This window comes from Protopterus annectens, chromosome 2.part1 (genome assembly GCF_019279795.1).
Source record: "Protopterus annectens isolate FY-2018-M chromosome 2.part1, PAN1.0, whole genome shotgun sequence".
Classification (NCBI taxonomy): Eukaryota; Metazoa; Chordata; order Ceratodontiformes; family Protopteridae; genus Protopterus; species Protopterus annectens.
The window spans coordinates 1842405075-1842421049 of NC_056729.1; the positions used below are offsets into that span (position 1 = coordinate 1842405075).

General features: G+C 37.6%; 1 protein-coding gene across 2 annotated transcripts in view; it reads left to right on the plus strand.

Annotated features, from left to right (window-relative positions):
• LOC122794659 (probable carboxypeptidase X1) overlaps positions 1-15975 on the plus strand; it is a 1175708-nt gene that overhangs the window by 680424 nt on the left and 479309 nt on the right. For both annotated transcript variants that reach the window (XM_044063283.1, XM_044063284.1), the window contains one exon: positions 11559-11643. In XM_044063283.1, coding sequence (XP_043919218.1) covers positions 11559-11643 — 85 coding nt within the window. The remainder of the gene's footprint in view (positions 1-11558; positions 11644-15975) is intronic.

The following is a 15975-nucleotide window of genomic DNA, read 5'->3' on the forward strand; positions in this document are numbered from 1 at the left end:
ACTTGGCTTATTTCCATTCAGGTGCCCATATAGTTAAATACATAACTCAGGTTTCTATTCAACAGCTGATGCACATATCCCTCTACTCAGTTTTTACAGGCTCTAAACACACTTGAGGCATTTGCCACTGTCCAACAGCATGGCTTACTGAATACACAAAGCTCAAGACAGATGTAGAACACAAATGTTTATGCACATCTCAATCAATAATATATGCAAACATGTTTTCCCTGTTCCTCACAGGATCTTTCACCTCCACACCATGAAAGAATGCAGAGCTAAATTAACACATTATCAGCTTATGTATAACATGCATCACTGTTATACAAGTGTTTGTTATTCACATCCCCCCAAAAAATTAATTGCTGAAATCTCTGTCACCATATGTGTATTACTGTTACCTTTACTTAACATGTGAATTCCACAAACATGAAAAGTCTAAAAGCAGTGTCCTAGAGTACTTTCTGAATGTTTCTATTAAACGAAAAGAGGAATTTGAGATAATGTGACACTCAACTGTAATTGATTAGGTGCATTATCATTCCATGTATGTAAAGTTGTAAGATGGAAGTGTGTGTAAACTATTTTCCTTTGCATTTTCAATATACTATTTGCAATCATCATGACACTGCTGGCTGCGGGGGAAATATTTGCCCTTGTTTTTACTTTACACCCATAAATAAATATGTTTAATAATGTGTTAATGTTTCTCTGTATAACACTGTTAAATGTACTTCAGCGGTTCTTCATTAATGTGTTCTAGAAAGTTATATCCAGGTTAGGACCATTTAAATGATACGGAATAGTTCATCAATTGATAGACAGACATGTAGTGCTTAATTAGACAACATTTTTATTTGTTTTCAAAAGACAATGTTAAACATATTATGCACACTATACAAAAGAAAATAGTTTGATTCCTGAATGAAGTCAAAGAAACTTGTGGGCAATGTAACAATAATTAAATAATACAAAGGAAACCACGGTTTTGATTGGGAATTTTGATTAAACTGCAGTTATTTCACTTAGAAGCAGGATTCTTTCACATGGTGGCACTGTGTGTGTGTTGCCCAAGACCTCATTCAGCACTTAACAAACAGCAATTGATGCCAGAATCATGCACCCCCCCACACACACACACACACACACACGCACGCACATGCAAACACACACACACACACACACACACACACACACACACACACACACACACACACACACACACACTTTGACAAAATCTCGATAACACATGTCTATTTTAATAAACCATTTCCAAGCCAAAAAAATATAAATGTAATGAAGGCAGCAAATTGCTTAAATTAAAACAAGGATAGCCAAGCCATTGTTAAAAAAAATTAAACTTTATCATTTGGTCAAATATGTAGAATTCAACTTATTTTTACCAACATGTTCTTATTTCTAATTAAAGTGGAAAAGAAGGCATGTAAGTACTGGTCTACCTGCCCTTGCAGACCACTTAAGCCTATCCAATTTCCCTACAAAGGTGAGACTCAAACCCTATATCTTCTGTTTGTGAAGTAAAGTCAGTAGCCATTATACCAATCTCTTGTGATGAAATGCTGATACAGTGCTCTGCTATACATCAGCTCTGCAAATGCGAGTGCATTGAGCAAAACGTGACAATGATTCTGTTTATATTTTGATTCCATATTCACATAAATGCATTGTTTTCTTCTGTTGTAATTGTTATTGTGGAAGATGATTGAAGAACCTCTTTTTACAGTTCACCTACCAATAACTTAATCAAGTAATCAACCCGTCTGACTCTGAACATCACTATAAGCATTCGATCAACATACCCTCAACTGGGGTTGGGGACAGTACCTTATTTGCGTGAGTCCTGGAATGTTGTAAAGTGCAGCTGCATGCCGTATGGTACTATCTGGAGACACAACCCTCCGACTCAAATGCTGCTGCATGTGGCAGACTGTAAACAAACAGTACAGTGAGTCACACCTCAAGCCCTCAGACAAATTCCAATAGGCTGGCAGGGTGCTCATAAAGCTGACGGCATTGTGCATGCTTCTACATATGATGATGTCAGCAAAAAATAAAAAAACTTCAAAAAAAAAAAATATAGGAAATTCGGGAATTAAGGAGGCCACTCTGGAATTTGTGCCACCCCATTATTTGGACCTCAAAACCAGTAGATACCAAGGAGTTCGGTATAGTTGACAGGTATGGTTCACACTGATCCATGCAGTCCTGTAGGTGCTGGTAGAAGGCATTTGTAAGTGATTCAGCGGTTTGAGTAATGTTTACCACTGGCTCAGGGGCCTTAAAGGAGACCACACTAGTTTTTAGAAGTGTGAAATCGGAAATCCGGACAACACCAAGAAAGGAGGGGGGGTGTCCATATTCATTCATAGTGTCTCAATCTCAAGATGCACGCACTCGAGGCCCTTCTCAATATGGAGAACATCGATGTCTGTGCTGTGACAGAAACCTGGTTCAAGGCTCCTGAGAGCACCCCAGCACTAACAGGTTTCACCTCATATCATGCGTTCCGGCCCCAAAATCCGGACAACACCAAGAAAGGAGGGGGGGTGTCCATATTCATAAAGGACACCCACACCTCAAGGTTGGTGGCAACGCACGATGCATCGGAGACCATCCAGGTGCAATTAACCATAGGCAAGACTGCTCTGCAATTTGTAGCATGTTACAGGCCACCATCTCAAACTCAGGAACCTCACATGGCCTTCCTGAAAACATTGGAGGATAAATGTATCTCCAAACACCATCATACTAGGTGACTTCAACTACCCTAATATAGACTGGGAACACTACTCAAGCCCGAACACTCTAACCCAAAGATTCCTGGAGTTCATAAACTCAAATGCCATGGAACAACTAGTCACCATCCCACAAGAGGTGAAAACATACTTGATCTCATCATCACGAACATGGGATCAAAATGTTCAACACCGAAGTATACCCTCACTGGTGAGATCAGATCATAAACTAATCTCGCTGGAGGTCCTCATCCGCCCCACCTGAAACAAAAAGACCACAGTGAAAACTTCTCAAAAGCCGATTTCACACTTCTAAAACGAGTGTGGTCTCCTTTAAGGCCCCTGAGCCAGTGGTAAACATTACTCAAACCGCTGAATCACTTACAAATGCCTTCTACCAGCACCTACAGGACTGCATGGATCAGGCAATCCCAAACAAAACTAAGACTCTCTGTACCAAAGGCAAGCGTCCAGTCTGGTGGACTCCAGCCATAAACAAGCTCTACAACAAAAGGAGGAAGCTACTACAAGATAGAGCAAAATCCTTGAAAGGTAAGACGCCTTTGATCATTATAAGTAAAAACTAAGAGCTCTCATAAAATCATCCAAGGCAAATTTTGAGAGAAAAATCGCCAAGGACTCTAAAGACAATCATAAGGCCTTCTTTAGCTATGTTAGAAACCTAGGAGGAAACTCCCAGATATGCTCAGAATTAGTTCAAAATGATGTGAAAATTACTGAACCTACACACATTGCTAACATACTGGCTGACAGGTTCAGTGCAAACTTCTCCCCTCCCCAAAGGAGAGATATCTATTCCAGAGGATTGTAGCCCCCAAACATCTCCAACGCAGGTGAGAACTGCCCTCACTAAGGCAAAAACACAGCATCCATGGGACCGGATGGTGTCCCGGCTGTGTGCTTCATGAACTCAATGAGGAATTAAACCCACAGTTAGGACAGCTGTTTAATCTTAGCCTCACCTCAGGATACGTACCCAAGGAGTGGCGCGCGACTGTGGTCCCACTTCATAAGGGCGGTGCCTCCACAGACCCTGGAAATTACCGCCCCATTAGCTTGACAAGCCTTATCTGCAAAGCCATGGAGAGGATCATAATGGAACTCATAAATAAAGACATAGGGAACTTGCAGACTTTGGATCCAACCCAGTTTGGCTTTGTCAAAGGCAGATCCTGCCTCTTAAACTTGGTTGACTTTTTTCGAGACAGTCACCAAGGCCATTGATGAGGAAAGGCAGTCCATACAGCCTACCTCGACCTGGCAAAGGCCTTGACACAATACCCCACTCAGGTATCATCGAAAAACTCATCAGCTTGAATGTAAACCCATACATCACAAGATGGGTTGCAAACTGGCTAAGCGACAGAACCCACAGGGTCAGAGTTGCTGGAGCCATGTCAGACTCAAAGCCTGTCACAAGTGGTGTCCCACAGGGCTCAGTCCTGGGTCCACTCTTGTTCGGCATCTACTTTTCTGAAGTACAAGCAAACACAGGAGGGTTATGGCTGACAAAGTTTGCAGATGACTGCAAACTGGGCCATAGTCGAAAACACATCTGACACAGATATCCTCCAGAAGGGCCTCACAAAATGGATAACTGGTGCCAGAGCCATGGCCTGAAGTTAAACGCCAAAAATGCATAGTCATACCCTTCGGGAAAAACAAGGTTACCCCTAGCTACCATATAGATGGCAATCCACTGAGCACAGAAAAGTCATCAGGGATCTGGGGACCCAAGTTGACAGTAGCCTTCGCTTGACACTCATGTTGCTAAAGTAGTTAGGAAAACCTTCTATATTGCCCACCTGATCATGAAGGGATTCACATCTAGATCAAGGGAGGTCATCGTCCCCTGTACTCATCACTCATTAGACCTATGATTGAGTACAATGCCCGTTCGAATGTATCTGACCAGACACCTGATGCAGCTTGAAAGGCCCCAAAAGTTCCTCACCAAAAGGATAAAGGGTCTCAAAAATATGTCTTATGCTGCCCGACTGAAAGAACACCAGCTCTATTCAGTCTCATACCGCTTGCTCAGAGGTGACCTGTGCCTGACATATAAGGCCATGTCAAACCCAGATTTGATGAATATGCTTCACCTCAAAAATCTAGATCCCTCAGAACCACAAGGGCGGAGACTTAAACCTTGACACGGTTATAAATAGAACATGCTGGAGGGACAGATTCATCACCCAGAGACTCCCTATGCTGTGGAACAAAATCCTGGTACATGTGAGGCAGAGCACCTCGCTGGCCTTGTTCAAGAGGAATCTTGACCAATGGATGGGAGATCGCAGATATACCCCAGGGATTACTTCAGTGTCACTGCTTGACAGAGGCACAGAAAAATGATAGGCATAGTTTTTATTCAAACTAAAGGGGTGGCAAAAGCCACATAACTATGGGCTAGGCTTATAAATGCCCTTGGGCAGATAGCCTAGTATGAACCTATGAACCTATGAACCTATAAGATGAAGTGCCTGAAATGGGTGGTAGGCTGCACACTGTGGGACAGTTGAAGAAACATCATCATCATACCAGAAGGTAAAGCAGCTCCGATTACAGAGGAAGTCAAAGAGAGCAGATTACACTGGTTCAGGCACATGTGCAGGGAAGCAGATGGCAATTTGGTGAAGAGAATCTTGGAGAAAAAAGGCAAAGAGGAAATGAGGACGTCCAGTGAAAAGATGATGGACTGCATGAGACAAGAGGCATGATTGTCGAAGAAGTTACAAAAATGGCACTAAATTTAGAGAGATGGAAGCAGCTAAAGTAACACCACAACCCAAGGGAGGTTAATGATTATATCATATGAAAATATGTATACATACATGGTGGTTAGATTGATAAAATAATCCCAGTGGGCGCTGTGGATGTCATATATACATACATGGTGGTTAGATTGATAAAATAATCCCAGTGGGCACTGTGGATGTCATATGAATATATATATATACATATATGGCGTTAGATTGATAAAATAATCCCAGTGTACATTGTGGATGACTTCATACTAGGAATAATCCAAACGAACCTTGGTCTGTGCTCTGACAGCTGATTGTTGAAGTACATTAGAACCATAAACACACACAGAAATAAAATTGCATGTGGATTTCAGATTTTGAAGAAAATGAGTATTAGAAGCCAGTAGGATGCATAGAGGGTGTTGGATCCTAGAAATGTGGTGGAAAGAACTGTGGTATATTGTTTTTTTGGCTTTGCAACAAATTATCCAACATTATCGTATCACTGCTTATCAGAGTAATAATATTTTAAATGTCTTTTTCTTTTAGAAAACAGTTTGTCATAAATGTAGTGAGAAGCTACTCTTACTTCTCCACTCCCTTAATTTGTAGATACAAATGGGAGCAGAAAACAAAGCCTTAAATACAATAAATCATTCTGTTCCCTATTTTTTGTTGTGCTGACTACTATTTAATGCTAGCTAAGAATGGTCACATTGCAGGACACCTCTTAGTCACATTGTAGGACACCTCTTGTAATGGTCACATTCCAGGACACCTCTTGTAATGGTCACATTTCAGGACACCTCTTGTAATGGTCACATTGCAGGACACCTCTTGTAATATGCATCACTGGAACAGAAACTTTTGCAATACAGATTTCTTACAGCATAGATGTATGAGGGTTGTTCACATAGATTTATACACATGTTCATTAATATTATGATATTTTTTTACACACAAACCTGATGAGGTACTTATTTGATACGAGACCGATCTTTGTTAAAAGTGTTTCACTTTATAACTAATATTTATTGTGATTGATGTTTAGTGGTAGATCTTTTTGTTAGTTAATTAGTTAGTCATTTTGTTAGCGAATTGGTTTCTTAATTAATAATGTTTGGATTAGGAGGTTTGCCTCAATAAGCTGTCCTTATATATTTTAATTTGTGTCTAGCTTTTAAGTTTCATTTCCAAGGTAACAGCCTCAGTTTACACTATGGTGTTAAAGGGGAAGGGGGACTTGTTTAAAGGAATGAGTTTAATGCTTTTATTGCTGTTAACAGAACCACCCTCTGTAAGCACTCCCTCGCTCCAAATAACCTGATTATATATAAATAAGGAATGTTTTTGTTGCTTTTCATTAGACTCAGCTAGGATCACTTGTTTGTGTGTTTCAATAAAGGATATTCCATTTTAACTCAAATGTGGACTACCTACTATATTTATTGTTTTGTAGTATGTATTATAAAGTTCAATTTTGATTAGTGAACTAGGTGCATATTGTATTTTAAGGAGTGAACTTCACACCCTCCACACTACAAAGTGTCTTCTTGGTTTGTTTTGGACCCTGCATAGGTTGCATACTGGGTTTTCTAAGACTTTGAGGGATAGCATGGATTTTTCATTTTTAAGGTCTGATATAACATCTCATGCCATATTTATTATGGTATTTATTATTCTTTTCAGTAAATTAGTTTTATAAAAGTGTATTAAGTTGTCTAAAGACTAATTTTTGAATTTTTAAGCACATCAGCAAAATAATTTTCCCTTTCCAGTATGACCATAAGATATTATCATTACAAACTGTGCTTGCTGCATTCATTATGAGAGATGTAAACTAAAATCTGAGTTATCAAGCACCAGTGTCACAAGTCACCAAGCAATGTGGGTGATATTATATACTTTCCTGTAAATCCTTGCTTTTGTGTACTATTTGCAAACCTCACATATCTGCCATTATTGCCTGGTGATTAATAAGATACCAAAGAACACAACAAACAACAACAACAACAACAACAACAAAAAAATGATAGATGCAAAGAAATTAATGTGTAGTTTGCAAGAAATGCAGTGGTCAGTAGTATATCTTAATAGATGAAATGCAGTTACCAGTCATGTACCGTAATAGATGAAATGCAGTGGTCAGTCATACACCTTAATGGGTGAAATACAGTGGTCAGTCATATACCATAATAGATTAGTGAACTGATTTGCAATTTAGGTATATCCCATGCAATTAATTTTGCACCCCACAGCAAGCATGCATATAGCTATGCAACTCTAAAAAAGATCATGGGGGTTTCAAAGGGAGATGGTGCCATCATGGTTGTGTTAAATAAAAAAAGAAAATAAAACCAATGAAGAAAAATCCACTTTAATATTGCAAAACTTCAGTAAGTACTTTTGTCTTAAAAAAGACTTCTTCAGACTCATTCAGCTCAACTTCAATAAATTGAAAGAAAGTGTATTGATGAACAGCTTTGAGTCCAAAATGTGCATAATTCAAGATCGCTTAATAAAATTAAATGATGCACTGTTGAAAAGAAAGAGTAAGTCGTTTGAAAGAGACTGCCATGGTTATAAAGGGGGAGTGGCCTTAGCATACAGCATGTCATTACAGGAAGAAGAAACGGATTTCTTTCCAAATGGGATGAAAGCAATTACAACAATGAAAACAATGCAGTAAGGAGCTCGGAACATTTATTCCAAAAACAAAGGTCCCAGAACAAAATCAATGTGGAGCCTATTTTAGAAAATCAGCAAGTTATTTTTCCTGCTACAAATGCAACTTCTGCATCCACTTCGGCTGCCACTGCTGTAAATGGGCAACATAGCAGGCAGGTTCAATCGGAACCAACCAACATAACATCACAGCCAGTTTTGATTTACCAACAAAACAGTGGCTAACCAAAAACTTGGGCTCAAGTGACTTCCATAGGCAACAGAGGATATCATGCCAAAGGGCAGACGTCAAAAAACTGGAGGAGAAACAACATCAAATGGAAGACCTAGGTACTCTATGCTTTAAGATAGTTAATTTATCTAAGAGCGATTTATCTTCAGTTGAGTGTCTAACTTTGAACAAAGGATGAAATTTTGTCCCTTCTAATCGGGCCAACAATATGGACATATTTAACAGTTTAAGAGACTACGTTAGGCAGGTAAACTAATTTTTTATTTAAAAACAATATTCATACCAATGAGAAGTTTCTTAAGCCTAGCATTTACAATTTACCTTTTAAATATGTGTGAATTGCAAATCTTGCAAATGGTAGACAATAAAGCACATTTCGGGTATTATAAGATGACGTGAAGAAAAGAATGCTTTTTATTCTTTGATAAATGATGAAAGAATATTAATTTTCAAAGCAGATAAAGGGGGAGTTTGGTCATAATGGACAGAGAGAGTTATGAGCAGAAAATGTTTGAGTTGTTGTCAGACAAGAATTTTTATGATAAAGTTTCTTTCAAAGAAGTTAAAAATGTTATTCTTTTATAAATTCAATGATTGAGGAATGGTTTAATAAAGGAAGAATAACAGAAGCTACTAGAAAATATATTATGATTGACAATCCTAAAGGAAGTCGAATTTTTGGAATACCAAAGATTCGTAAAGACCTTAATAGCCCTCCTTTAAGGCCCATAGTTTCTAGTGTTAACAGCAAAACTTAGCGTATGGCCATCTATATTGACAAACATTTACAGCAAGTTGTTGTTAAGAGCAAAACTTACAATAAAGATAATTTTGCTTTTGTCAACAAACTTTAAGATGTCAAAATTTTAGATAGTGACCTGTTAGTCACTTTGAACATTAAATCATTATATATGTTCATACCAAAAAGAAGAGGTATGGACATGGATAGGTTAGAATTAATAAGGTCAAAAATGTTTTCTAGTAATATGGTGTCACTTTTAATGGAATTGTTAGACGCTATTCTAAGTTATAACTTTTTCAGTTTTAACAACCAATAGTTCAAGCAAACTAATGGAGTAGCAATAGGGGCAGCAATGCCCCCCAGCTGTGCCAATTTATTCATGAATGGGTGGGAGAATACCCACATTTTAAGTAGCGTTTATATGGACAAAATAGTGATCATTTATCATTTTATTGACAATGTGTTTTTGGTTTGGAGAGGGCCTGATACTGCTTTGGAAAGTTTTATTACTTGTATTACTAATGTTTGCAGCTATTTAGAATTCACAAGTCAAAATAATCTTGTAACCATTAATTTTTTAGTTGTTAGTGTTTTTAAGTCTGGGGACAGGCTTGTAACCAAAATTTATAAAAAAGAAGTTCACAACAATTCGTATTTGCATTTCAGTAGCATGCATTCTTACAAAACTAAAGAAATTTTAGTCAAAGGTCAATTATTAAGAATCAGTGAGTTAACTGTCAGCGAAGATGATTTTTTAAGAGAAAGTAGCAACTTTTGTGAGAAATTACATAACAGAGATTATCCAAAGAAATTGGTTTCAACAACCAAGTCCATGGTTACTAACTGAAGAACTGGAACCATCCCCAAAACACGAGAAATTAGAACATATGATTATAAAATTAGAATGCCTGTGGCAAATAGTTTGCATTCCAGTGCTATAAAAGATATAATAACCAACAACTGGAATCTTTTCAGAGGCAGTCCCGATGTTATTGATGTTATTAGAAGCAAACCTTCTTTTACACAAAAAAGGGCCAAAAGTTTTAAAAATCTTTTTCAGGAAAAGCTAAACATGCCTAGGGTCAGAAAAGAAAATAAGGGAATGATAAAATGTTATAATTGCAGTATGTGCAGTTTTTGTATACTGAAAAAACTTACTTAGTAATTAACAATGTAAAGATTTATATTAACAAAATTTTCTCTGGCAAATCTAAATTTGTGGTTTATTTAGTTTTTTGTACAGGCTGCAAATGTTATTATATAGGAAGAACCACCCGTGACTTAAACAAGAGAATTTATGAGCATAAATAGGGAACTAAAAGAATGCATTAGCCAAGCATCTTAAGTATGGAAACTGTAAGGCTAATTTTAAATTTTTAGTTTTAGAAGCTCTAAAAGATATGGAATTATGTTTCAACCCCGCAGATGAGCTTAGATGGCTAGAATATAAGTGACGATTTAAATTAAATGCCTTCCGTTTTCCAGGCTTAAACAACAGGGAAGAGTTTGTTATGTTCTTAAAACATAAAGGGTTAAAACATTGAGTATGTTTGTCATGTGATTTATCAAAGGCTATTTAAATGCTTATGTCATTTTAATTACTTCAGTCTGAAGAAGTCTTTTTTAAGACGAAACGCTTACTGAAGTTTTGCAACATTAAAGTGGATTTTTCTTCACTGGTTTTATTTTCTTTTTTGGCTGTTTATTTTGTTGTTTAACTAATGAACTACCACAAGCCAGTACTTTTAATTATGTCTTAGCTGTATGCAAAGGAGCTACATATACATGTGAAATAACTGTTTTGGAACTTAGTATTTGTTACTGTTGCATACGTTGCCATACTATGTGCTGTTAGGAAATAACTACAAACAGCTGCTTATGACACTTAATGCTACATGCTGGTTCATACAATCTTTGAACCTGCCCTAAAGTGAGGGGAGAATGTAGGTTTTAGATCACCACTTGGAAAAAGGCATCCATGTTTAGCTTTTATGTGCTTAGCAAAAATAAATTGAATAAGTTGTTGGCCAGATGAATAATATGGAGTTCAGCAGTAAATGTGCTTGGTTAGTGTGAGTGCTGGACCAAAGGGAAACTAAATTTGGAGCATCAAGCCCCCTGAATAATTCCTGTTTTGTTTTTATATACTACTTTGACTAACACATTGCTTTGTTGTCAGGTGTTTTACAATGTTAATGTGTGTTATTGACTGACAAATGCATGTAAATGGTGTGTTAATTTTGCTTCCTGAAAATGTTCTTGCAGCACACGACATTTTATACTCAGTATATGCATAAATGAAAGGGACTGTCAGTGAAATTGAGCTGCACCTTGACATTTTGCTCCGGTTTATTAAAGCTTTTGCTTATTTTCAGTGACGACTGGGTAATATCATACAAGCTGCAGTTGAGTAATGACACTCACAGGTGGGTCACCTGCAAGAATGGAACAGAAGAAGTGGTGAGTATTACAACTCTTGTATTTGCCACACAACATGGCTCACCTGAGAAACATGACAATGGTAGTATGGGACATTAACATGTAGTGAAATAGTCAAGCAGTACTGAACTCTGCCTGGCCTACACAGGTGACAGTGTATATCACAGGATATAAAAATACACACCAAATGCAAGGACCTTACCCAAATCATTTTATTTTTTTCACTGTAACATATATCTGTGCATCAAAATGGCATGTATTACAATTTTTGATTTTGTTTGCTTTCTTATTCTGCTACTCCAGCTGGTATTCATTAGCAGGTCAGGTTACAGAGGTATAAAAATCAGAGGTGGCCAGGGCATTCACATATAGGATCACAGGATCATAGCAAGTTGCTAGGCTATTGGCCCTGAGGCCCTTACAAGCCTAGCCAAGAATTTAGCCCATGTTCTAACAAGTCAGCATCCGATGCCCCTGTCCATCAGGGACACAGGTAGAATCCCAGGGGTGTATTTTCTGTTCCATCCATTCATCTAGGTTGTGCTTAAAAAGGGTTAATGAGATACTCTGCTTGATGTGGAGAAGGAGTCTATTCCACAGAAGGGGAGTCCGTGGAACACAAATCTGTCCTGCCAACAAGTCCTATTGATGTCACAGACCAGGTTGAGGTCACAGGTGCAGGTTACTTGAATGGAGCTTGACTTGCAGATATGCAGCAGTGCCATTAACATGGGGTCTGAGATTGCTTTGTATGCCAAACAGAGGTCACCTCTGAGGAGTCTGTAGGAGACTGAGTAGCTTACAATAAGCTTACAGTATGCATGACACTGCCCCTTATGAGGTCATCTACCTCATACTTATACCATGGTTTTGCTGCAAGCTTACAGTATGCATGACACGCCCCTTATGAGGTCGTCTACCTCTTACGTATACCATGGTGTTGCTGCAAGCTTACAGTATGCATGACACTCCCCCTTATGAGGTCATCTACCTCATACGTATACCATGGTTTTGCTGCAAGCTTACAGTATGCATGACACGCCCCTTATGAGGTCGTCTACCTCATACGTATACCATGGTTTTGCTGCAAGCTTACAGTATGCATGATACGCCCCTTATGAGGTCATCTACCTCATACGTATACCATGGTTTTGCTGCAAGCTTACAGTATGCATGACACTGCCCCTTATGAGGTCATCTACCTCATACTTATACCATGGTTTTGCTGCAAGCTTACAGCATGCATGACACGCCCCTTATGAGGTCGTCTACCTCATACGTATACCATGGTTTTGCTGCACCTACACGGTTGGGTATAAGCTAACACTGATAAGAAATCTGTGATTCAGTATCAGTCCCCTCATTTCCATAAATCAGAATGTGAATTCATAGTTACCACACTCACACTGAGCCTTCCCCCTTAGCAACCACTATTGCCTGGTATTGTTGTCTTATGCATGCCATTGATTATCATGGCAAAATGCTGATTTGGGTTGAAAAGCTTATTTCCAACTTTTCTTCTTATTTTCGGGCCGATCCCATTTGCGCACCACTGCCCTATGCTTAAACAGCCAAAATCAGCCAAAAAAAAATAAAAGTTATTTTTTATAATTTTGCAATTTCCCATGCCAATGGCCATATATTTGGCCATTAGCATGCCTACTATATTGAATACATGCTTTCTTTGTTGCTGTCATGCCTCCGTTTTGTAATTTTCAGAAATGTATTCAGTTAGTAACTGAATAAATTTCTGCAGATTACACTATTCCTGCACAGACGCCTGCCTGCTTCCTGGATCACTAATTCACCTCATTTGCATGGTTTTCACTAGCAAATGAGGTAATTAGCATAGAGCAGTCATGTCAATGCAGGAATAGTGTAGGAGCGCTTGTGCACGTCCTGGGAGCTCGTTCCTAGATCGCTCATTGGCCATATTGCGTGCTGCAGCTCTTGCACTGTTCCTCCACACTGTGCAGAGCTTGCTGAATCCTGGGGCCTATCTTTTACCAAACTCCTATCACCACCACCAGTTAGATTTCATTTGCATGGAATGAGACTCAAACCCATTATGTTGCAAAGATGATTCACCTTTTCTCCATGCTTTTGGGCTGGCCATAAAATTCATGATATTTGCTAGTCCAGATGTTCTACAAATTATCATTGCTGGCTTATAATGCCATGAAGTTTGTAATTTTGTACTTCCTGAATTTATTGTTATTATTATTATTATTATTATTATTATTATTATTATTATTATTATTATTACTATTAGTAGTATTATTATTATTATTAGTATTATTATTATTATTATTATTATTATTATTATTATTATTATTATTATTATTATTATTATTATTATTATTATTATTATTATTATTGTTATTATTATTATTATTATTATTATTGTTATTATTATTATTAGTATTATTATTATTATTATTGTTGTTATTATTATGATTATTATTTTATTACTACTGGATTTGTAGAGGACCTTGTTATACCAACAGAATAACTCTGTGTTGACCTACAACAAGAAGTGTCTTAATCTTTTAATGGCCAAAAGACAACGGCTGTCAGGTGCATGTAGGCTTCACTGACAAGTCACACAAGGTAACATTTATTTATTTTATTTTCAATTTATTGACCAGATTTGTCCCACTAGGTTATTGGCCTGTTATCAGGGGAGACCCGAGGTAGTATTTCCACTAGTGGGGGGAATTTGACCATGGTATTAGAGAACTTCCCCTACTCATTTCAATGGGTGCCACAGGATCTTTTATATTAATCTGAGCTACCACTAACTCAAGCAGATAAAGCCTTGGTTTAACATCTCAGCCGAAGGACAACATACTCATAACCAGTCTTTGGTAATGACCTTTCTTACATCAGATAGTTGTCTTTTTTCCTAAATTCATTGCATAATAATGCTACTAGTTGCACTCCAGCGTTCTTTTGTGCTAGTTACATTTTGTTGAGACTAGTTTTTATTTATTTTTATTTTTGAAAGTTTGTTGATTTTATAGCTGTATCAAGGGAAGTTCTTCTTGCATTTCCCAGTACACTTTTATCTTATTGGAACTGCTGTGGTTAGGCATTCATTCCTTCGGTGATCAAATTCATCTACTGCCTCAGTTGTTTCTTCCGTTTCTTCTTATATTAATATACCTAATCATATTAAGAAATGGACATTACATATTTAATTGAATAAACCAAAGATATGCAGTGTTTTAGTTATAAAACTAATGGAAAGAGAAGACCAGACTAACAGGGTATGTGCTTTTGTGTCCTCCCAGGTAGAACAAATAAACAGTTTTGTTTAACGTAGAACTTAATAAAAACCTTGAGGCTCAAGAAAATATCATTTTTATTTTTCAGAGACTCTCTAAATAAGATCAGCTATTCGATACGTTTTCATTAAGTAAAACGCCATTTCCCATGCTGGCTGTTTTATACTTTGTACTTTTCATCTTTTCTCTAGAGGATTTCATTTTTATTATATCAGGGATCACAGGAAGACTGTCTGCCGAAGTTACTTCCATTAAATGGATCTTGAGTGATTCATTGAAAAGTACTAAAACAGCTGTTATATGGAAAAGCCACTTTTTCAGTGTGAGACCAGCTTAAGAACAAATATTTCACTTACATTTAATTACATCAATATAAAAGGTAATGGGATGCAATATCCCAACATTTGGAAAAGAGTCATAAACCTCTCTTCACTAATGGAAAAAATATGTAAAAGAGAATAGTGTCCAACTGTCTGAATGAGCTGCTATTAACAATTCCTCCGAGTATTTTAATACGTTTCTGTAAAGCCATTATCACAAAGCTCAGACTACCTACAAGAGATATAAAGCAGACATCCATGACAAGAATTATTCATTTGTCCGTTTAATATGACATGAATGACATTAAATTGCTTGTGTCTTTTTTGCTACCTTGTCTTCATTATACAAATCAAGGTAAAATGCTCACATAGTTATGAATTACTCTGTTTTCATACAGGCTGTGACACTGCACAGCTGATATTGTTAAAAGCAGATATTGTTGCATATCATTTCATGTTTAGTACAACCTGTCTCATTTTGTAGATCTGTAATTATGGACAGTGCAGTGGTGCAGTGGTAGCGTTGTCACCTCCCAGCAAGAGGTTCTCCAGTTTGATTCACGGCTGGGGTGCCTTTTGTGTGGAGTCTGCATGTCCTACCTGCGCTCATGTGGGTTTCCTCTGAGTGCACTGGTTTCCTCCCACATTCGAAAAACATGCATCTGGAGTGTTTCTCGCAAGGCCTCCACTGAAAATTGGCTTTGTTCCAAGTCAGACTTTCCCAGTTAACAAATGTTAAATAAATA